Source organism: Stegostoma tigrinum, chromosome 8 (genome assembly GCF_030684315.1).
Source record: "Stegostoma tigrinum isolate sSteTig4 chromosome 8, sSteTig4.hap1, whole genome shotgun sequence".
NCBI classification, from domain to species: Eukaryota; Metazoa; Chordata; class Chondrichthyes; order Orectolobiformes; family Stegostomatidae; genus Stegostoma; species Stegostoma tigrinum.
Genome location: NC_081361.1, coordinates 89,155,999 through 89,179,789, shown reverse-complemented (window position 1 = coordinate 89,179,789; position 23,791 = coordinate 89,155,999). Strand labels below are relative to the sequence as shown.

The 23,791-nt window shown below is 45.1% G+C and overlaps 1 protein-coding gene across 1 annotated transcript in view; it reads left to right on the top strand.

Moving 5' to 3' along the window:
* The window catches only part of LOC125456255 (volume-regulated anion channel subunit LRRC8B-like), a 78,942-nt gene extending 71,111 nt beyond the window's left edge, over nt 1-7,831 (top strand). The window contains exon 3 of the mRNA XM_048539222.2: nt 5,787-7,831. Within this exon, the coding sequence (XP_048395179.1) occupies nt 5,787-6,059 (273 nt within the window). The 3' untranslated portion in view covers nt 6,060-7,831. The remainder of the gene's footprint in view (nt 1-5,786) is intronic.
* Nucleotides 7,832-23,791: the final 15,960 nt, after the last annotated feature.

The window sequence follows — 23,791 nt, the reverse complement described above, 5'->3', positions numbered from 1 at the left end:
GAGGGAGAACAGGTTAGGGAGGCAGAGACAGGTTGTACGGGTTTTGGGATGCAGTGGGTGGAGGGGAAGACTGCATCCCAAAACCAGTCCAACCTGTCTCTGCATCCCTAACCTGTTCTCCCTCTCACCCGTTCCTTCCTCCCACCCCAAGCTGCACCTCCATCTCCTACCTACCAACCTCATCCCACCTCCCTGACCCGTCCGTCTTCCCTGGACTGACCTATCCCCTCCTTACCTCCCCACCTATACTCTCCTCTCCACCTATCTTCTTTTCTCTCCATCTTCGGTCCGCCTCCCCCTCTCTCCCTATTTATTCCAGAACCGTCACCCCATCCCCCTCTCTGATGAAGGGTCTAGGCCCGAAATGTCAGCTTTTGTGCTCCTGAGATGCTGATGGGCCTGCTGTGTTCATCCAGCCTCACATTTCATTGTCTTGGATTTTCCAGCATCTGCAGTTCCCATTATCATAGACTTATTTAGGATATCTGGTTGGCATGGATGAGTTGGACGGAGGGTCTGTTTCCGTGACATACAACTCTATGACTCCACAACTATGACTCTAGAGACTCCATGACTTTGGAGCTCTGAACTGGAATCAATACTGAGGCCAAACCATTGTTTTCACAAGTTGACGTCTCAGGTCCAGTGACCCTTCTTCAGAACTGTGGAAGCGTCACCGGACCCAAAACACTAACTCTGTTTTCCCCTTCACAGATGCTGCCAGACCTGCTGAGCCTTTCCAGCAACTTTGTTTTTTTCCTGAGTCACAGCATCCACAGTTCTTATGGTTTTCACAAGTTTGACACAGCTTCCTCATTTTTCTAATGGCCCTGTGAAATACCTTGAGATGTTTCATTGTGTTAAAGATGTTCTACACATGCATGTTATTGTCCTTCACACACTGCCAATGCTGTAAACCATTTCAGACTGACACTTTGGTTTCAGTATGCTCAGGTTAAAGGTAGTGTCCTGCAATAGTAGGAATAGGAGACACAACGTTGAAAGTTTTATCACATCAAGTGGAAATGTCATGTTGGAATCTCTGTCTATGCAGTAGACTCATTCATAAGCAAAGAATAACCATTTAGCAAACTGTAATAACTTCCTTCTGGTGTTTTGTTGGTTATTTAAAGCCATCACAGGTAGTTCCTGTCTCCAGATGAATAGGGGCTCTGGGTCTAGTTCCTCCAGTTGCTTTTACTCTACTCATGATTATTCAATTAAGTGCTATGAATTAATAATCATTGCCTGATAATGGGATGGTGCAATGACTCCCATCAGAAATCTTTATTAAAGGGGCTTCACAAGGACAAAGATTATTTTTCTTTGCAACAAGCGAGAAAAACAGAATCTGCACCCAAAACAAGGGCCGCAAGAAAGGACTAGAACCTGTTGCCAACAGAGCAGGACCACAATTAGAAATGATTGCTCCATAAACTTTGACATTTATCATTGTTTCCATGTATTGTTCTCCGTTTACACAGAACTTAGAACAACACTTACAGGAACAGGCCCTTCAGACCACATGCCTATGCAGAATATAATGACTAAAACTAATTCCACCTGCCTGCATTTGGTCCATATCCCTCTATTCCCTGTCTGTTTATTTGACTGTCCAAATGCTTCTTAAACATTGCTAATGTATCTGCTTCTACCATCTCCCTGACAGAACATTCCAGGCACTGACCACCCTCCATGTAAAAAGACTTTCCTCATGCATCTCCTCTTGAAGTTTTCACCCTCTCACCTTAAGCTTATGCCTCTAATATTTGACATTTCCACTCAGGGAAGAAGACTCTAGCTATCCACCCTATCCATGCCTCTCATCATCCTATATACTTCTATCAGCTCATCCCCTCAGCCTTTGATGCTCTAGCAGAAACAATCCAATTTTGTTCACCCACTGTAATCCAGGCAACATTCTGGTAAATCTTGTCTGTGCCATCCCCAAAACCTCCACATCCTTCCTGCAGAGATAATGGGAACTGCAGATGCTGGAGAATCCAAGATTATAAAGTGTGTAGCTGGATGAACACAGCAGGCCAAGCAGCATCTCAGGAGCACAAAAGCTGATGTTTCGGGCCTAGACCTTTCATCAGAAAAGGGGGGTGGGGAGGGGATTCTGAAACAAATAGGGAGAGGGGGGAGGCGGACTGAAGATGAACAGAGGAGAAGATAGGTGGAGAGGAGAGTATGGGTGGGGAGGTAGGGAGGGGATAGGTCAGTCCGGGGAGGACGGACAGGTCAAGGGGGCGGGATGAGGTTAGTATGTAGGAAATGGATGTGCGGCTTGAGGTGGGAGGAGGGGATAGGTGAGAGGATGAACAGGTTAGGCAGGCAGGGACGAGCTGTTTGATATGAGCTGTTGGGATGAGCTGGGCTAGTTTTGGGATGCAGAGGGAGGAGGGGAGATTTTGAAGCTGGTGAAATCCACATTGATACCATTGGGCTATGGGGTTCCCAAGCAGAATAGAACAGAAACTCATATCAAATAGAATATCAAACAGCTCATCCCCGCCTGCCTAACCTGTTCTTCCTCTCACCTATCCCCTCCTTCCACCTCAAGCCGCACATCCATTTCCTACCTACTAACCTCATCCTGTCCCTTTGACCTGTCCATCCTCCCTGGACTGACCTATCCCCTCCCTACCTCCCCACCCATACTGTCCTCTCTACCTATCTTCTTTTCTCTCCATTTTCAGTCCGCCTCACCCTCTCTCCCTATTTATTCCAGAACCCTCTCCCCATCCCCCTTTTCCTATGAAGGGTCTAGGCCTGAAACGTCAGCTTTTGTGCTCCTAAGATGCTGCTTGGCCTGCTGTGTTCATCCAGCTCCACACTTTGTTATCCTTCCTGCAGTGTGGCTACCAAAACTCCAAATGTGACCTACTTAAAGTTTCATACAGCTGCAACATAATTTGCTTTTATACTGAATGCCCTCACCGATACCTTATTTACCACCTTATCCACTTATGATGCCCCTTTCAGGGAGCTAAAGACTTATCCCCCTAGGTCCCTCTGTACGTGTATGTTCCTAAGGGCTCTGCTATTTATGGTATTGTGTCTCCTTGCATTTGACCTCCCAAAATGAATGACTTCACACTTGCCCAGATTGAACTCCATCTGCCTGATTTTCCAACTGATCTATATCCTGGTGTATCCTTTGATAACCTTCTTCTCAATGCACAATTCCATCAATTTTCTTCTGAATAACAAACAACATTGTGGAACACCACTGGCTGCAGAATTCCAGTCAGAAAACCACCCCTCCACAACTGCCCTCTGTTTTCTATGACCAAGCTAATTTTGTATCCAATTGACCAACTCACCTTGGATCCCATGTGACTTAATATTCTGAAACAGCCTACCATGAGGGACCTTGTCAAATGCTTTAGTAAAGTCAATGTAGACAATCCTCTCTCTCAGTTTCACAGGTGTCAATTCAGCTCTTCATAGTTACACAGCCTGGTCCTTCACCAATGCTCTTCAAGACCCTAGGGATGTTGATCTCTAAATGGCTGCAGGCTTAAGGTGTTGTGGAACCTGATTGTACAAGAAACTTACTGGGCAGCCCACCAGTATCTAATTGGTGCTTTGATCCAGTGAGCTTTCTCACTGGTCGGGATGGGAATTTTGTCACCCCTGAAGTCACCTGCCCCCACACTTACTGCACAGAGCATTAAATTCCAATCAGGAGCAAGCCATTTGGCCCTATTATCCTGCGTTTAGGTACAGTGTCCACCCCAGCCACCCTACTTCGTTGCACCCTATCCCTTCTTCCCTTGTTCAGATATCTAGCTTTTGACAGATCTTTCAATGGTATGGAAAGTATTGAATTCACTCTGACAATCTACTGTGAGTCATAGAGACATAGAGCATGGAAACAGATCCTTTGGTCCAAGTCGTCCATGCTGACTAAGTTTCCAAAACTGAACTAAACTGCCTGAGTTTGGCCCCTATCTCTCTAAACCTTTCCTATTCATGTATCGATCCAAATGTCTTTTTAATGGGCTAACTGTACCTGCATTACCATTTCCTCTGGCAGCTTGTTCATTATACGCACCGCGCTCTGTGTGAAAAAGTTTCCCCTCATGTCCATTTTAAACCATTCTCTTCTCTCCTTAAAAATATGTCCCCTAATTTTGAACTTTCCCATCTTAGGGAAAAGACCTTTGCTATTCAACTTATCTGTGCCCTTCATGATTTTATCAAACTCTACAAGGAGCAACATCCTGTGCTCTGGTGAAAAAAGCCCCAGACTATCCAGCCTCTCCTTATAACTCAAATCATCCAGTCCTGGTTACACCCTTGTAAATGTCTTCTGAATCATCTCAAACCTAATAATATCATTCCTATATATGCATGATCTCAGACTATTAGTATGTAAGACCTAACCACAGCATATCCATTCTACAAACTCAAAACCTGGAGTCCTCATCCTCATCATTCTCATTGCAGATGCATCAAACATTCAGGCAGTGCATTCCAAATCTGTTACAATACAGTGACAGGTCAGTAACACAGACAGTCACTGATGCGTCAACCCAATACAATTTTATTGCTTTGACAAAATAAGTTTTGGATTAATAGTTGTGCATATCTCCTCAATGTAATATCCTTCAATGGCACATCTGTTGGAGCTAAAATTAGAATTAGAATTGGCTTTCTTGTCACTTGTACTTACATGAGTGCAGTAAAAAGTTTACAAGTCACGACTTATGGTGCCATCATAGTTATAGATGTGCCTAAGTACAGATTCTATGTACAAATGCTTAGGAAACATTTAGGAAAATGAAGAAATAAAAAGTGAAGAATTTCAGATCTTTGCACCATTTTAAGTACAAAAGTACAAAATCATAAGTTAGAAAAATAAAGGAATAAAAAGCTCATGAGAACAGTCATTCCAACCCAGACTATGCAGAGCCTCACTTCCAATCCGTGCTGAGCTTCACCTCCAGACTGTATCCACCTCATGTCCAGACTGTGCTCACCTCACCTCCAGTCCGTGCCCACCTCTTCTCCTGACCATGCCCGCCTCACGTCTAGCCTGTGTTGAGCTTCACCTCCAGGTCATGCCCACCTCATCTCCAGACCATGCTGAGCCTTACCTCCAGACCGAGCCGAACTCACCTCCAGACTGTGCTGAGCCTCACCTCCAAAGCATGCTGAGCCTCACCTCCAGCCTGTGCTGAGCCTCACTCCAGACCATGCTGAGTCTCACCTCAGACCATGCCCACCTCAACTCCAGCCTGTGCTGAGCCTCACCTCCAAAGCATGCTGAGCCTCACCTCCAGCCTGTGCTGAGCCTCACCTCCATACCATGCTGAGTCTCACCTCAGACCATGCCCACCTCACCTCCAGACTGTGCTGAGCCTCACCTCCAAAGCATGCTGAGCCTCACCTCCAGCCTGTGCTGAGCCTCATTCCAGACCATGCTGAGTCTCACCTCCAGACCATGCCCACCTCACCTCCAAATCATCCCACCTCACCTCCAGACCGTGCTGAGCCTCACCTCCAGACTATGCTGAGCCGCAACTCCAGACAGTGCAGGGCTTCTTCTTGAGGCTTTCGAGGCTGTGAATGTCCGGAGTCGCTCTTGAATCTGTTGGGCAAATTATCACAATTATTTTGTTACCAGAGTTACTTGTCAATATTGCATGACACTGCAAGATTGAAGTGGTATTCAGCGGAATTTATGCTCTATGCATATCTGAACACAATAAAAGTTTACAATCAGAATTGTCCTATGCCCAATGATTCATCTTTAACTTGGTATTCTTTTACAGCTGGAAACCTTACCCAATGGACTATTTCATTGCTTGAGTCTGCGGACGTTGCTTGTGGGAAAGAACAGCCTGACAACACTATCACCTCTAGTGGGTGATTTAGAGAACCTTGTACATTTGGATCTTGTTGGCAACCAGTTTGAGTTCCTGCCTGCAGAATTGGGCAAATGTAATCTTAAACCAGGTGGTCTTGTTGTGGAAGATTCGATCCTTAATTCATTACCCGCATTTGTAAGAGAACGTTTGATAAAAAATGACTCAGAACAAGGGTAATCAGTTTGAAATGCCAAAAAACTGACTGGTATTTGCAGCAGTGGAGATTATGGGAAGAAGTATTCAACAAAAATGTTGTCGGTAAGGACCTTGGCTCACTAAAAACCAACAGATATCAGCTATCAGACAGTTATCTTATGGTCTCCAAACCAGCATATGCATTATAAATAAGTGACTAATTTGGACTTGCATGTGAATAAAGTGATTCCTGAGAGGTAGAGCATAAACGGCAGAAAAGAAAGGAATTGAATATTGATCAAGAAACCAAAAGCAACAAATATTGTGATGTTGAATTAATCACCCTCATTCTAAGCAAAATGAGTTTGGTGATTGCTGTTCTTTCTTGTTGCGTTTATAGGAGATATAAATTTGCACATTGTACAGTTTGGGAATCTGTGGGTAGGGGATTATTTTCGGATTTGATGAATAACTATATAAAATGTTAAATAAAAGTAAAACTGCACTTTAAGGGATGGTTTCACATCCTGAATTTTGCTTCTTTTCAGGTGATTGTTTTCATAACAAGGCCGAAACCCACTATTTTACAATGATTAGTCAGTAATTATAAGTGATGGGAAAAGTTAAACTGTCTGTTTCTTTTTACTCTAACAGTTTAGGTTTTTTTTAGACTTGGAACATGTTCTGACTTTGGAATGTATTGCCATTGCATTCTTTCAAGGAAATATTTATATTAGTATGTGCAAAGTTTACTATTCTTCAAAATATCTTGAAAATATTTGCCCACTTTCTTTGCACTGTTTGAGGTAACAAAACTTTATGACTGTATACAGGCTGATTGTTTAAGTCACATAAACATTTTATCCATTGCATTGTCCTGTTTGGTCTCCCAACGTGATCCTCCCTTTCAAATAAAATTGCATTTCCTTTCACTACTTTGCCCAGTTCCTATAACCCGTGTACATATTCCTTTCTGGAATCCTTTGATGGTACATTCCATTGTCACAGGGCTTCCAGACTCGTGGGCAGTTCAAATTTAAAGTGTCTCAATTGATTGAGGTGCAATAGTCTTGGGGATATCAGGTAACATTGGTTCACAAACTTGATGGACGAAGGAGAATATAAGTAAAGCTTTCATTTCTGGGCCAGAATCCCCAATGTCCCACTTTCCATCTGTGGGACAGTCATTACAGACAGTTGGAAAAGAATGTTTTTTTTAAATGATTCATACTTAAACATATGATGGTCAGGAACTCAAACCACATGTAAAAGTGACCTAAAGGGCAAAATTTTCACTCCGTGGGTGGTGTGCGTATGGAATGAGTTGCCAGAGGAAGTGGTGGAGGCTGGTATGATTACAACATTTAAAAGACATCTGGATGGGTACATGAATAGGAAGGGTTTAGAGGGAATTGGGCCAAACCTGGCAAATGGGACTGGATTAATTTAGGATATTGGCTCGGCATGGGCAAGTTGGACCGAATGGTCTGAGTCCATGCTGCACAGCTCTATGTTTGGAGAGGAAAATAAGAACATTAGGTTTATCAGTGGGTTTATCAGCAACAGGCAATAAAGAAACCCAGCCTGAGGAACACAAGTTATACTGTAAGTGAATGGTGGCAGTGAGTGAGTTGCCACTGGGGCTGGAAGCCAGAGGTTTTAACAGTGGCCATACTTTTTGCCAGGTTGATGGGCCATGCCTTTTGCTGGAATTAGACTGGGGCTGGTCTGTTATTTTGTAAACATGCATGGTATTCCCTCGTGTCTGTCATGTTATGCCAATTTAAATATTGTGGCACATGTGTGAAATTAATACTTCCTTGTGTATTGTGACTTTATGCTGAATGAAGGGTTAATAATCATTTTGGATATTGATTAATTGTCCAGCTCTGCTTCTGTGTGAATCCAAATACCACAAACGTCAATGCACTTCTACACACAAAAAGCCATTTCTCTAGTATTCAATACTCTAATAATCTACAGCTAATATGAAATCTATTTCATAGACTTAAATGTGGATTATTTTTAACCAGGCAACTACTATTCTTTTTAGTACCTTTCAGATCTCAATTTTAGATTTAAATTTAACAATTGACAAGCAGCCCTCTTTACAATAGTAACCATTATATTTTGTTCCACACATAATAGCTGCTGAACTTATGCATCCTGAAACTAGGCAGGACTTTGGTTCGACTACATTTGGAATACTGCGTACAGTTCCGGCCATCACACTCCCAAAAGGATGTGGATGCTTTGGAGAGGGTGTAGAGGAGGTTCACCAGGATGTTGCCTGGTATGGAGGGTGCTAGCTGTGAAGAGAGGTTGAGTAGATTAGGATTATTTACATTAGAAAGACGGAGATTGAGGGGGGACCTGATTGAGGTCTACAAAATCATGAGGGGTATAGACAGGGTGGATAGCAAGAAGCTTTTTCCCAGAGTGGGGGACTCCATTACTAGGGGGTCACGATTTCAAAGTGAGAGGAGGAAAGTTTAAGGGAGATACGCATGAAAAGTTCTTTACGCAGAGGGTGGTGGGTGCCTGGAACATGTTGCCAGTAGACGTGGTAGAGACGGGCACAATAGTGTCTTTTAAGTTGTACCTAGACAGATGCATGAATGGGCTAGAGCAGCAGGATACGGATCCTTGGAAAATAGGCGACAGATTTAGACAGGGGATCTGGAGCGGCGCAGGCTTGGAGGGCCGAAGGGCCTGTTCCTGTGCTGTAATTTTCTTTCTTCTTTGTTCTTTGTAAAGTTCCCAAAAATGCTTACCTTAGAGTCAAAACCTTTGGGGGAGGTGCGCAGAATAGTGAATATAAATATCACTCATTGTGAAATAGACAAAAAAAATTGAAGTGTTGACATAGGAAGGCAGAGTTCTGATTGGCTGGTAAGTTTATAAACTATCCTTAAATCCCACTTGTTTTAAAAAGTTAAAATTATTTAGAGGTAAAGTTAAAGTAACTAGTAAGATTAAGGAAGCTTAAGAAGAACTAAAGAATTTTAAGGAAGGCTAAGAAAGTTTAAATCACAGCAGGCAGGAGCAGCCATATTGCATTGTGTCCTCTCATGGAGAGAGACACAGATTCCATTGGCACCCAGGATGACCACATGTGCAGGAAGCATCCCAGCTGCAGAAACTTGAGCCCCAGGCTTCAGAGCTTGGGCAGTGTTTGGAGACAGTTCAGCAGTTCAGTGAGGCTGAGAGTTACATGGATAGCATGGTTTAGAGAGGTGAACACACTGCAGCTCAAGGGACTGGAGAAAAGAAGGGATTGGGTCTCCACCGGGGAGTCAAAGAGAAACAGGCAGGTAGTGCAGAAATCCCCTGTGGTCCTACTCCCAAATTGGTTTCCCATTTTGGAAGCTGAGGAGGGTATATGTACCTCAAGGAAGTGCCGACAGAGCCAGGCTCCCGGCATAATAAGTGGACTGACTCTACAGGATGGATGGACGAAGAACACAGGAGTGATAGTGATAGACATTCCTGTGGCTGCAGAGATGACTCCAGGATTGTGTGTTGCTTCTGAGATGCCAGAGTCAGCGATACCACTGAGCAGTTGATGGGCAGCTTGAATGGGGGCGGTGGTAAGACAGAGATTGTGGTACACATTGGTACCAATGATATAGGCCAAATGAGGGATGCACTCTTGCATGAAGAGTACAGGGAGCCGGGCAGTAGATTAAGAAACAAGACATCGAAGTTTGTAAGCTCAGGATTACTCCTGGCACCACGGGCTAGTGAGCACAGGAGGAGAAAAATAGAACAAATGAATATGTGGCTCAAGAGTTGGTGCAGGAGGCAGGGTTTTAGATTTCTGTATCGCTGGGGTCATTTCTGAGAAGATGAGGCCATGACAAGTGAGATGGTCTGAGCCTGGATGGGACCAACATCCTTGCAGGAGGGTTTGGGTTTTGAAATTCATCCAAACTAATAACATTCTCAGATATTTTCCTAATCAACTCTGGGACGTAAGGACGCACCTCTGGGACAGACAAGGAACCTCGGCCTTCTGGCTTACAGCTTGGGACACTACCATTGTGCTACCTTTTTCAGGAGGTTTTGCTAGTGCTGTTGGGAGGAGCTTAAATTAGTTCAGCAAGGGACAGGGGCTAGAGTACATTAGTTCAACAGTAACACAGCCCAACTTAGAAAAGGAGCCGAGTCAGAGTGAGTTCAGCCATGTAGGTTTTTTAGGGAGTAAGGTGAGGCTGGATGGCCTCTTTTATAATTCTAGGAATATTAGAGGTAAGGTGGGTGACTTAAAAGCGTGGGCTGACATTTAGAATTGTGATGTTGTTATTATAATAGAGACGTGACTGGACATTCCGGGGTGTAGGATTTTTAGACTTCTTCAGGAAAAGATGCAAAAGTGATGTTTCCTTTTATTTATTCACTCATGGGACATGGGCATTATTGACTGGTCAGCATTTATTGTCCATCTGTAGTTGCTCTTGAGAAGGTGGTGGTGAGCTGCCTTCTTGAACTGTTGCAGTCTCTGTACTCTTGGTAGGGTCACGAAGCCCTGAGGGAGGGAATTCCAGATTTGGACCCAGTGACAGTGAAGGAACAGCGATACATTTCCAAGACATGATGATGAGTGGTTTGGAGGGAATTTGCAGGTGGTGGTGTTCCCGTGTATCTGCTGCCTTTGTCCTTCTAGGTGGCAGTGGATCTTGTAGATTACTCACATTCCTGCTATTGAGCATCATTAGTGGAAGGAAAGGATGCTTGTGGATCAGTGACAATCGAGTTGCTGCTCTGTCCTGGATTGTGTCTAGTTTCTTGAGTGTTGTTGGAGCTGCACTCATCCAAGCAAGTGGGGAATATTCCAACATGCTCCTGACTTGTGCCTGGTAGATAATGGACAGGTTTTGAGGAGTCAGGAGTTAAGTTATTTGCTGCAGTATTCCTAGACCTTGGCCTGCTGTTGTTACCACTGAATGTGGCAAATCCAGCTGAGTTTCTGGACAAGGGGAAGCCCCAGCGATGTCGATAGTGTGGGAGGGGGTAGGTGGGGGGAGGATTCAGTGATGCTGATGCCATTGGATGAAAAGTGATGGTGATTAGATTGTCTATTATTGGAGATGGTTATTGCATTTGTGTGGCACAAATATTACTTGCCACTTGTCAGCCCAAGCCTGATATGACCTGCTTCAGTATCTGAAGAGTTGTGAATGGTGCTGAAATTATGCTATCATCAGTGAACTTTCCCACTTTTGAGTCTATGATGGAGGGAAGGTCATTGATGAAGCAGCTGGAGATAGTTGGACCTAGGACACTGCCCTGAAGAACTCCAACACCGATGGGCCAGGTATGACTCCAACCAGCAGGTCTGACAGGATCTGTGGAGGAGAAAACAGAGTTAACGTTTCGGGTATGGTGATCTTTCCTCAGAACTGATGGTGGCTGGGAAAATGTTAGTTTATATGCAGAAAATAGGGAGGTGGGTGGGGTAGGGAGTAAGCGATAGGATAGAGCCCAAAGAGAAAGACAGTTGGCCAGACAAAGGAGTTACTAACGATCAGGCTGGGAGGGGGAATAGTTGTTAATGGGGACTGTCAGTGGCCAACAACAGCGGGGTGTGTAGTGGCAGGCTGTGTGGTAGCAAGGTCTGGTGTGTGGGGTGGACAGCTGGGATATAGGGGAGATTAGGCCTTAAAACTATTGAACTCAATATTGAGTCCAGAGGGCTGTAGGATCCCCAAGCGAAAAATGAGGTGTTATTCCTCCAGCTTGCGCTGGGCTTCACTGGAACATTGTAGCAAGCTGGAGACAGAGATATCGGCCAGGGAGCAGGGTGGTGCGATGAAGTGGCAGGCACCAGGTAGTTCAGGGTCTTTATTGCGAGCAGAACATAGATGTGCTTCGTATGCCCAATGTAGAGGAGACCACATTGTGAGCAGCGAATACAATAGATTAGATTCTTGGAAGTGCTGGTGAAGTGTTGCTTCACCTGGAAGGTATGTTTGGGCCCTTGGATACTGGGGAGGGAGGAGGTAAATGGGCAGGTGTTGCACCTTTGCCAGTTACAGGGGAAGGTGCCATAGGGCTGTGCAGGGGGTGGTGTTAGGGGTGAAGGAAGTTGGACCGGGGTGTCCCGGAGGGAATGGTCCCTGCGGAAGGCGGGCAAGGGAGGGGAGGGGAATACGTGTCTGGTAGTGGCATCTTGCTGGAGGCTTGCTGATCCCTCCATTCCCTTCCTCGACATTTCTATATCAATTTCTGGCCACTAATATCCACAGCTACCTGGACTATACATCTCCCATTCTCTCAGTTCATCTGTCTCCGTCGCATATGTTCAGATGAGGCCAACATCGAAAAGGGACCCTCCGAAATGTTCACCTTCTTCCTCAACCGAGGATCCCCCAGCTCCATTGTTGACAGGGCCATCAACCAGGTCCGATCCATCTCCCGCACTTCTGACCTCATCCCTTCTCTTCCCTCCCGCAACAGCAATAGGGTTCCCCTTGTCCTTACCTATCATCCCACCAGCATCCATATCCAGAAGATCATCAGATGCCATTTCCGCCACCTCCAGCAAGATGCCACCACCAGACACATAATCGCCTCCCCTCCCTTGTCCGCCTTTCGCAGGGATTGCTCCCTCTGGGACACCCTGGTCCACACTTCCTTCACCCCCAACGCCTCCCCACAGCCCTACGGCACCTTCCCCTGTAACCGGCGAAGATGCAACACCTGCCCATTTAGCTCCTCCCTCCCCAGTATCCAAGGGCCCAAACATACCTTCCAGGTAAAGCAACACTTCACTGGCACTTCCAAGAATCTAGTCTACTTCATTCGCTGCTCACAATGTGGTCTCCTTTACATTGGGGAAATGAAAAGTAGACTTGGCAACCGCTTCACAGAACATCTACACTCTGCTTGCAAAAAAGACCCTGAACTACCAGTTGCCTGCTGCTTCAATGCATACCCTGCTCCCTGGCCGACAGCTCAGTTTCCAGCTTGCTGCAGTGTTCCAGTGAAGCCCAACGCAAGCTGGAGGAACAACACTTCATTTTCTGCTTGGGGACCCTACAGCCCACTGGACTTAATATTGAGTTCAATAATTTTAGGGCCTAAACTCTGCCACGTCCCAGTCCCCCACTCAACACACCAGGCCTTGTTACCACATAGCCTGCCACTACTTACCACCGTTGTTAGTCACTAACAGTCCCCGTTAACAACTGTTCACCCTCCCAGCCTGATCGTTAGCAACTCCTTTGTCTGTCCAAATGCTGACGTTTTGGGCCTAGACCCTTTGAAGGGTCTAGGCCCGAAACGCCAGCTTTTGTGCTCCTGAGATGCTGCTGGGCCTGCCGTGTTCATCCAGCTCCACACTTTGTTATCTTGGATTCTCCAGCATTTGCAGTTCCCATTATCTCCTTTGTCTGGCCAACTGTCTTTCTCTTTGGGCTCTATGCTATCATTTACTCCCTACCCCACCCACCTCCCTAATTTCTGCATATAAATTGACATTTTCCCAGCGCCATCAGTTGTGAGGGAGGGTCACCGGACACAAAATGTTAACTCTGTTTTCTCCTCCGCAGAAGCTGCCAGACCTGCTGAGCTTTTCCAGCAACTTTGTTTTTGTTCCTGATTTACAGCAACTGCAGTTCTATATTGGTTTTTATGACTCCAACCAGTAGAGTTTTCCCCTGAATACCCATTGACTCCAGTTTTGCCAGGGGTCCTTGAAGCTACACCCAGTTGAATAGGGCCTTGGTGTGGCGGACTGTTGCTGTCACCCCTCCTCTGGAATTCAGCTCATTTCTCCATGTTTAAACCAAGGCTGTAATGAGATCAGGAGCTGAGTGGTCCCAAACTGAGCGTCACTGAGCAGGTTATTGCTGAGCAGGTGCTGCCTGGCAGCAATGTTGATGAAATCTTCCATCGTTTTACTGATGATGGAGAATCGACAGACAGCGGGAAGGGGGTGAAGTCCCTTACTGTTTGTGATATTCATGGTGTAGATGAGAATGTGAGAGAGAGATGATAAGTCAGTTTGCTGATGGCACAAAGATTCTCTGGATGGTTGACAGTGAGAAGAGAGAGTGTTAGTTCGCAGGAGGATGTAAGTATTTTGGTCAAATGGGCAGATCAATCTCAGAGACCTTAACCCTGATAAATGTAAGGTGATGCACTTTGGAGGAAGAAACAAGATAAAGGCGTGCTTAATGAACAGGAAGACATCAGGAAGCTGAGACAAACGGAGGGGTTTTTTGGCACTTAACCACAGATTCCTAAAGGTGTCAGGGCAGGCTAATTGGGTTGTTAAGAAGACAGGCAGGATGCTTATCTTAATCAGTCATGGCATAGGTTACAAGAGCAGGGAGGTGGTGTTGGAGCTCTATAGACATTTTCTCAGGCCACAGCTAAATTACTGTGTCACCCACTACAGGGAGGCCATGATTGCACTGGAGGGGCAGCAAAGACCACCAGGACCTTGCCTGGAATGGAGCATTTCAGCAAACAAGAGAGGCTGGATAAGCTCGGGTCGTTTTCTTTGGAGCGGGGAACCCTGTTAGAGGTGTATACAATTATGAGGCGCATGGACAAAGATGAATAGAAAGTAGTATTCCCGATAATTGAAGGGTCAGTAACAAGGGGACACCATTTTAAAGTAAAAGGCAGGAAGTTTAGAGGGGATTTGAGGAAAGCCTTTTTCACCTAGAGGGTGGTGTTGGTCTGGAATGCACTACCTGGGAGGGTTGTTGAGGTGGGAAATCTCACCATCTTTAAAAAAAGTGTTTGAATGTGCTCTTGAAGTGTCATAGTGTTCATGACCAAGGGCCTAGTGTGGGAAAGTGGGCCTAGTGTAGGAAGTAGTATATTTTATGGTGACACAGACTTGATGGGCCAAAGGGCCTCTTCTGTACTGTATGATTCTATGAAATAGATTCTGTCAGTGATTTTATGTTTTTTCTGGCTCCCAGTTGGCTGAATATTTACTTGTTGGCAGGCTTAACCCTCTTCACTCTCCTTCACCAGTCTTGTTCTCCCCGAATCCCTCACAGCCTCCCTAACCCCTGCCCTTGCCATTCCCAGCTTGTATTTTGAGCCACTCTTCAGAGGGTTCTGGGAGTCATAGTAAGAATATGAAACAGCCATCATGAATGTATAGCAGGTATTTCGAATGTTAGGTTTTATTGCATGGGATTTGATAAAATGGTGTTCCACAGGCTGGTGAGCAAAGTTAGACCTCATTAAATAAATTAGACCAGAGTAACATGGATACAAAATCGGCTCTGCAACAGGAAGCATAATGTTGATGGTTTTTTAGAGGACTGGAAAATGAGTTATAGTGGAGTTCCTCAGGGATCAATGTTAGGAGCCTGCAATCCTAATATATAATAATATATATAATAATATATATAATAATATATATAATATATAATATATATATATATTATATATATATATAATATTTGCTCGAGTAATTCGAGAGGGTTTAAACTAGTATGGCAGGGGGGTGGGAACCTGAGCTGTATACCAGAGGTGAGCGTTGATGCAGGTGAGGCAGTAGCAAGAGGTAGACCAGCTAGTGGGAAGGATTTTCCTGGGAAGGAACCAAGGGATCGGTTAAAGTGTGTTTGCTTTAATGCAAGGAGTATCAGGAATAAAAGTGATGAACTTAGAGCATGGATCAGTACCTGGTGCTATGATGTTGTGGCCATAACAGAGACATGGGTTTCTCAGGGGCAGGAATGGTTGCTGGATCTTCCAGGGTTTAGAACATTTAAAAAGAATAGGGAGGGGGGAAAAAGAGGAGGGGGTGTAGCACTACTAATCAGAGAGGGTATCACAGCTACAGAAGCTTCCTTTGTCGAGGAAGATCTGCCTACTGAGTCAGTATGGGTGGAAATTAGGAACAGCAAGGGAGTAGTCACCTCGTTAGGGGTTTACTACAGGCCCCCCAATAGCAGCAGGGAGATTGTAGAAAGCATAGGTCGACAGATTTTGGAGAAGTGTACACGCAGTAGGGTTGTTGTAATGGGTGACTTTAACTTTCCCAATATTGATTGGAACCTCCTTCGAGCAGAAGATTTGAATGGAGCTGTTTTTGTAAGGTGTGTTCAGGAGGGTTTCCTAACTCAGTACGTTGACAGGCCGACGAGGGGAGAGGCCATTCTAGACTTGGTGCTCGGAAACGAGCCGGGGCAGGTATCAGATCTTGTGGTGGGAGAGCATTTTGGTGATAATGACCATAACTGCCTCACATTCTACATAGCTATGGAGAAGGAGAGGATTAGGCAAAATGGGAGGATATTTAATTGGGGAAGAGGAAACTATGATGCGATTAGACATGAGTTAGGAAGCATGGACTGGGAGCAGTTGTTCCATGGTAAGGGAACTATAGACATGTGGAGACGGTTTAAGGAACAGTTGTTGGGAGTGATGAGTAAATATGTCCCTCTGAGACAGGCAAGAAGGGGTAAGATTAAGGAACCTTGGATGACGAGAGCGGTGGAGCTTCTAGTGAAAAGGAAGAAGGTAGCTTACATAAGGTGGAGGAAGCTGGGGTCAAGTTCAGCTAGAGAGGATTACATGCAGGCATGGAAGGAGCTCAAAAACGGTCTGAGGAGAGCCAGGAGGGGGCACGAGAAAGGCTTGGCAGAAGGAATCCGGGAAAACACAAAGGCATTTTACACTTACGTGAGGAATAAGAGAATGGTCAAAGAAAGAGTAGGGCCGATCAGGGATAGCATAGGGAACTTGTGTGTGGAGCCTGAGGAGGTAGGGGAAGCCCTAAATGAGTTTTTTGCTTCTGTCTCTACGAAAGAAACGAACTTTGTTGTGAATGAAACCTTTGAAGAGCAGGTGTGCATGCTGGAATGGATAGAGATAGACGAAGCTGATGTGCTGAAAATTTTGTCAAACATTAAGATTGACAAGTCGCCAGGCCCGGATCAGATTTGTCCTCGGCTGCTTTGGGAAGCGAGAAATGCAATTGCTTCGCCACTTGCGAAGATCTTTGCATCCTCACTCTCCACTGGAGTCGTACCTGAGGACTGGAGAGAGGCAAATGTAATTCCTCTCTTCAAGAAAGGAAATAGGGAAATCCCCGGCAATTATAGACCGGTAAGTCTCACGTCTGTCGTCTGCAAGGTGTTAGAAAGGATTCTGAGGGATAAGATTTATGACCATCTGGAAGAGCATGGCTTGATCAAATACAGTCAACACGGCTTTGTGAGGGGTAGGTCATGCCTTACAAACCTTATCGAGTTTTTTGAGGATGTGACTAGAAAAGTTGATGAGGGTCGAGCTGTGGATGTGGTGTATATGGACTTCAGTAAGGCATTTGATAAGGTTCCCCATGGTAGGCTCATTCAGAAGGTCAGGAGGAATGGGATACAGGGGAACTTAGCTGCTTGGATACAGAATTGGCTGGCCAACAGAAGACAGCGAGTGGTAGTAGAAGGAAAATATTCTGCCTGGAAGTCAGTGGTGAGTGGAGTTCCACAGGGCTCTGTCCTTGGGCCTCTACTGTTTGTAATTTTTATTAATGACTTGGACGAGGGAATTGAAGGATGGGTCAGCAAGTTTGCAGACGACACAAAGGTCGGAGGTGTCGTTGACAGTGTAGAGGGCTGTTGTAGGCTGCAGCGGGACATTGACAGGATGCAGAGATGGGCTGAGAGGTGGCAGATGGAGTTCAACCTGGATAAATGCGAGGTGATGCATTTTGGAAGGTCGAATTTGAAAGCTGAGTACAGGATTAAGGATAGGATTCTTGGCAGCGTGGAGGAACAGAGGGATCTTGGTGTGCAGATACATAGATCCCTTAAAATGGCCCCCCAAGTGGACAGGGTTGTTAAGAAAGCATATGGTGTTTTGGCTTTCATTAACAGGGGGATTGAGTTTAAGAGTCGTGAGATCTTGTTGCAGCTCTATAAACCTTTGGTTAAACCGCACTTGGAATACTGCGTCCGGTTCTGGGCGCCCTATTATAGGAAAGATGTGGATGCTTTGGAGAGGGTTCAGAGGAGGTTTACCAGGATGCTGCCTGGACTGGAGGGCTTATCTTATGAAGAGAGGTTGACTGAGCTCGGTCTCTTTTCATTGGAGAAAAGGAGGAGGAGAGGGGACCTAATTGAGGTATACAAGATAATGAGAGGCATAGATAGAGTTGATAGCCAGAGACTATTTCCCAGGGCAGAAATGGCTAGCACGAGGGGTCATAGTTTTAAGCTGGTTGGTGGAAAGTATCGAGGGGATGTCAGAGGCAGGTTCTTTACGCAGAGAGTTGTGAGAGCATGGAATGCGTTGCCAGCAGCAGTTGTGGAAGCAAGGTCATTGGGGTCATTTAAGAGACTGCTGGACATGTATATGGTCACAGAAATTTGAGGGTGCATACATGAGGATCAATGGTCGGCACAACATTGTGGGCTGAAGGGCCTTTTCTGTGTTGTACTGTTCTATGTTCTATGTTCTATATTTTAATGACTTAGAATGTGGTGTACAGAACATACATTAAAGATTGTAGCTGATATAAGACTCAGAACTGTGGGCTGTTAGGAAAGATATTGTAGAACTTCAAACATGGACAGGTTTGTGAATGGGTGGACAAGTGACATATCAAACTTTTGCCTGGTTACCATCCTCGACAACAGTTATTGGCTCAGGACAAAGAGGACAGGGGTCATTTCTGTATCAACTAACCACCAATTTTATTAATCTAATTGTAACAAGCATACAATTCACACTATTGGGTTAGGAAAAGGTTAACAGTAGGCATGCAATTCATACAAGGCTAGAAACTGGGTGCACTCCCATTGGTTTCCATGACATTCCCTAACAAAAAACAAGGGCTAATTCCTGAGAAAAGGAGCTCACACTGGCCCAGTCTCAGGGCTATCTCCATGATTCCAAACATGGAATCCGTAAATTCATGAAGGTTGATCTCCAGAGTTTTCACTGCGGGGATGCCAAAATCCTTCATTTTTATCCTTTCTCCTTATCTTCCCGAACTGTGGTATCTCGTTCTGCTTAGCTTCATCTGACGAACCAGTAGTCTTTCCACTATAGGCTCACTCCGAGGACACCTTTAGGATTGCCTCACTAGGCTTCCTCTAAGTAAGGAATTGCACCTCATGGCATCCCTTGGAGCTGAGCTGGTTGGAGGCAGCCCAAGCCAGTGGCCAGGGCTCAGGTAATTTCAGGTCACAAGCTTGCTGTTTTTATGGGTGTGCAGCTTCTGGCCAACAAAACTTAATATAGAAAAATGACTGAAGTAATTGAATGTGGTAGGAAGAACAGAAAGAGACAACATAAACTAAAGAATGCAATTGTAAACTGAGCTCAAGTGCAGAAAGATTTAGGCAATTTGTGCATAAACTGTTCGTGGTGCTCAGACAGTCTGGGAGCATAATAATTAAACACACACATCCTTTGTCATTAGGGCCATAGGATACTTAACCAAGGAAATTAGACCTCTACACAACACTGGTTCAGGCTCAAGTGGACGATTGCATCATTGCACTGCAAATCATATTTGCAGAAAGAAGTGAAAGCATTAGAAAGGCTGGGGAAAAGATTTATAAGCATGGTTCCAGGGATGAAGAATTTCAGTTATGTGGATAGAATGAAGAAATTGGAATTGTTCTTCTTGGAGAAGAGAAGGTTGAAAGGAAGTGTTCAAAATCATGAGGCGCCTGGACATGGAGCGGAGTGGGGGGGGGTGGGGGTGCGGTTGAGGCGGGGGGGGTGCGGTGGTGTAGGTAAAATCATTGATGAAAGGATCAAGAACGAGAGGGCAGAGATTTCAAGGTAATTGGAAACAGAAGAAGTGGAGACACGAGGAAAAACAGCAAGTTGTTAGGAATTAGATTGTCATGGAGGCATGTTCAATTAAGGTTTTTGAAAAGGAACTGGGTCATTGCCCAAAAAGGAAAGAGTTGAAAATCTGTGACGGGCATGAGGTGAATTGTTCCTGTGCCACACCATCACCAATGTAGCAGGCTGAATGGCTTCCTCCAGTGCCGTGACCATTATTTAGTCCTATGATTCTATGAGATAATGAATGAATCTTGCCTTGTTACACATTTTACTAGGTTTTGTTTGGACCCCAAATGTATTGTTTGAACAAACAATCGCAAATACACCCTGTTTTAAGTACATGTTTTAAGTTTTCCAATCTAATTTGTCCAGTTTCAGTGGAGATTAAAATTACCTACAATTATTGTTGCTTTTTTCTTACAATCCCTCATTATTTCTTAACAGGTACTCCATTCTACAGTGGAGCCACTGTTAAAGGTTTGCAAACTATTCATAACAGTGATTGCTACTATTTTCCATTCTCTACCTCCCCTCAAATTAATTCAGCATCTTGATCTTCCAAGCCACGACCATATCACTCTGCCGACATCATTCCCACCTTTTCTAAACTTGATATCTTTCCAGATTGCTCAGTATTCATTAATATTCGCTTTCTGGCCTTTGTCATTATTTAAACATGTCTCTGTAATTGATATAATACATACATTATCTCAATTTTTGCCAGCAATCATCCAAATTATTATGATGCTGCAAACATTCAGATAAAGAAGCTAATTCTGTGCTTTTAACATTTTCCTCTACTCCACTCACTGGTGCATTCTGATGCTTGTATGTCCTGTCCTCCCTATCATGCCCTGGTTTTCATTACCCACATCACTAACATGCCCTGTTGCTTTCTAAATTTTAATAACTCTCTAAGGATCCCACTACCAATAAGTCTTAAATCCTTTTTTTACAGTACAAATTATGTGTTTTGCCGCAATGCCACATGAATCGAATTCATTCTTCCACAACAATCTATGCCAAAGCCTTTAACTCTCTGATATTAGTTGGCCTATGCCAATTTGCTGTGGATTATTGCCTTGGTAGCATGCCTTAGAGTTTAATCCCTGGGGCAGCACAGTGGCTCAGTGGTTGGTGCTGGTGCTGCTGCCGTGTAGCACCAGCGGCCAAGGTTCGATTTCACCCTTGGATGACTGCCTTTGTGGAGTTTGCATATTCTTCCTGCGTCTGAGTGGGTTTCCTCCGGGTGCTCCAGTTTCCTTCCACAGTCCAAAGATGTGCAGGTTAGGTGGACTGACCATGCTAAATTGCCTGTAGCATCCAGGGATGTGCAAGCAAGGTGGGTTAGCCATGGGAAATGCAGGGTTAGGGGTACAGGTCTGGGTGCTATGCTCTTCAAAGTGTAGGTATGGATGTGATGGGCTGAATACCTGCTTCCACACTGTAGACATTCTATGATTCCTCGTTAGCCCTCAGCAGAGCATCATTCTTAGACTGACCCATGACTTTGCTACCCATATGTGCCACAACAGCTGGATCTTTCCTTCCCACTTTAGGTTTGTACGCAGTCCCAGTGAGATGTCTTTAACCCTGCACTGAGCTGGCAAGACAGCTTCAGGACTCACACTCTCAGTTGCAGGGAACAGCATTGCCCCTTATACATGTTGCATTCCTTTTTAGTTCCCCTCCTTTGATTCTTTGTCTGTGTAGTGGTCAGCTTGTTCATCCCTCCTGCAGTTCTTGTTCACACAAGCTGCAAGATTCTTGAGTCTGATGGGGAAGAAGTTGATGGTGCTTCAGTGTTAACCTCTGAATGCACTTACCTGCCTCACCTTTCCATGGAAAGCCACCTTGCTATGATGGAGGGCTTGACAGTTCCATTGATCCCAAAACTGATGCCATCAGGAATTTTCAACTCCATCATCTCATGCTGTGAATAAACCATTGGCAACAAGGCTGTGAAAGACCAAGCCTGGTTTGGTGAGAATGCCTTCATCAACTATGACCTCAGTGACAAGAAGAGGAAAATCCATGGGAAAATGATGTCACCAGCGAAGAAAACAGAAGAACTCATTAAATGGCAAAGGCAGAGCAAAGAGGAAATCACTGCCAATGTCAGGGATGCTCCCATCATCATTGTCTTCAAGAAAGGAGAGGAAGTGGACTATGGGAACTACTACGAAATCTTCCTTCACTCCATCACTGGGAAGGTCACTGCCTGAATTGTTGCTAAGTGCCTTCTTCCAGTCTTGGAGGAAACCTTCCTGAAAACCAGTGTGGTTTTCAACCAAACCATGAAACTATAGAGATAATGGGAACTGCAGATGCTGGAGAATCCAAGATAACAAAGTGTGGAGCTGGATGAACACAGCAGGCCAAGCAGCATCTCAGGAGTACAGGAGCACCTCTGGTGAAGGGTCTAGGCCCGAAACGTCAGCTTTTGTGCTCCTGAGATGCTGCTTGGCCTGCTGTGTTCATCCAGCTCCACACTTTGTTATCATGAAACTGTAGACATGATTTTCATTGCTTGGCAAGTCCAAGAGAAAATGGCAGGAACAAGACCAAGAACCTTACATGGCCTTCATTAATTTGACCAAGGCTTTTGACTCAGTCATCAATCAGAAAGTGGTGTGGAAGTTCCTGTCAAGCTGTCCAGTGAAATTCATCAACATTCTCCATCTCTTCCATGACACAATGTCAGCGATGGTCCTCACCAGTGGTAGTGTGATAGACTCCACTGAGGTCAAGACAACGGTCAAACAGGGATGTGTCATCACCCCTTTTCTCCATCTTCATCACTGCTATTCTCTCCCTTGTAAAGAACAACTTCCCAGTGGTGCGGCCATTGTCTACAGGATAGAGAGAAAATATTTCAATCCCAACCTGTTGAAATCCAAGAAGAAAACCACACCAGTCTCCCTTGCAAAACTTCAGTATGTGGTGACAATATCATCACCACACTCTCAAAAGAGAATCTTCAGGCCTTTCTTAACGTCTTTGCAGAAGCATACTGAAAAACCCATCCCAACCAAAACCTCAAAATGGCCAAATCCTTGACCAGATCAATTCACAGCCCATCCCGCCAAAAGGATGAACAAAGAAATCAACTCAGAGGGGCAACTAATCAGAGAAATGGTCACTTCTATAATTATGATGGAAAGAAAGAGTGAATAGTCAGTGAGAGGAAGAGATCTGAAGTTCAAGAGTGAGGGCTGGGATCCAGGTTAGGCATGCAGAGTGGGAGCTGTCTGCTCAGGAACAGAAGGTCAATCTCAGGGAGCTGGAATCCAGGTGTTGGGTACTGAAAGTGGAGGACCAACATCCAGGAGAGGGGATTAGGAGGGAGGTGTTGAGGTCCGGGACGATGTTTGAGGTCTAGGAGTGAGGGGTCTAGGTCCAGGAGTGAGAGGTCAAGGTCTAGGATTGAAGGATTAGGAGTGAGGGTTTGAGGTCCAGGAGTAAGGCGTCAAGGTCTATGATTGGATGATTAGGACCCAGGGGTCAAGGACAAGGAGGCAGGGGTTAGGAGTGAGTGCTTGAGGTTCAGGAATGAGGCCCGAGATCTGAGAGTAGCAGAGGGCTCGGGTCTGGAAGTAGGAAGCCAGGAGGAACAATGGGGAGTAAGTGGTCTACCGCTGGGATTTGGTTAGGGATTGAGCCATACGGATACTGCAAAGGAGCTAACAGGTGTCTGGTGGTGGGTGGGGGGGTGCGCACAAGCCATTTGAAGGGAAGGATTCAGAATAGGCCAGTTAGGACGGAGATGGAGAGACATTTCCTCACCCAAGGAGTGGTGAGCCTGTGCAATCATTGCCACAGGAAGTAGTTGAAGTCAAAACATTGACTGTATTCAAGAAGCTGCTAGATATAACACTTGGGGCAAATGGGATCAAAGGTTATGGGGAGAAAGCAGGATTAGGCTATTGAGTTGGATGATCTGCCAAGATCGTGAAGAATGTTGGAGTAGACACGAAGGGCTGAAGGGCCTC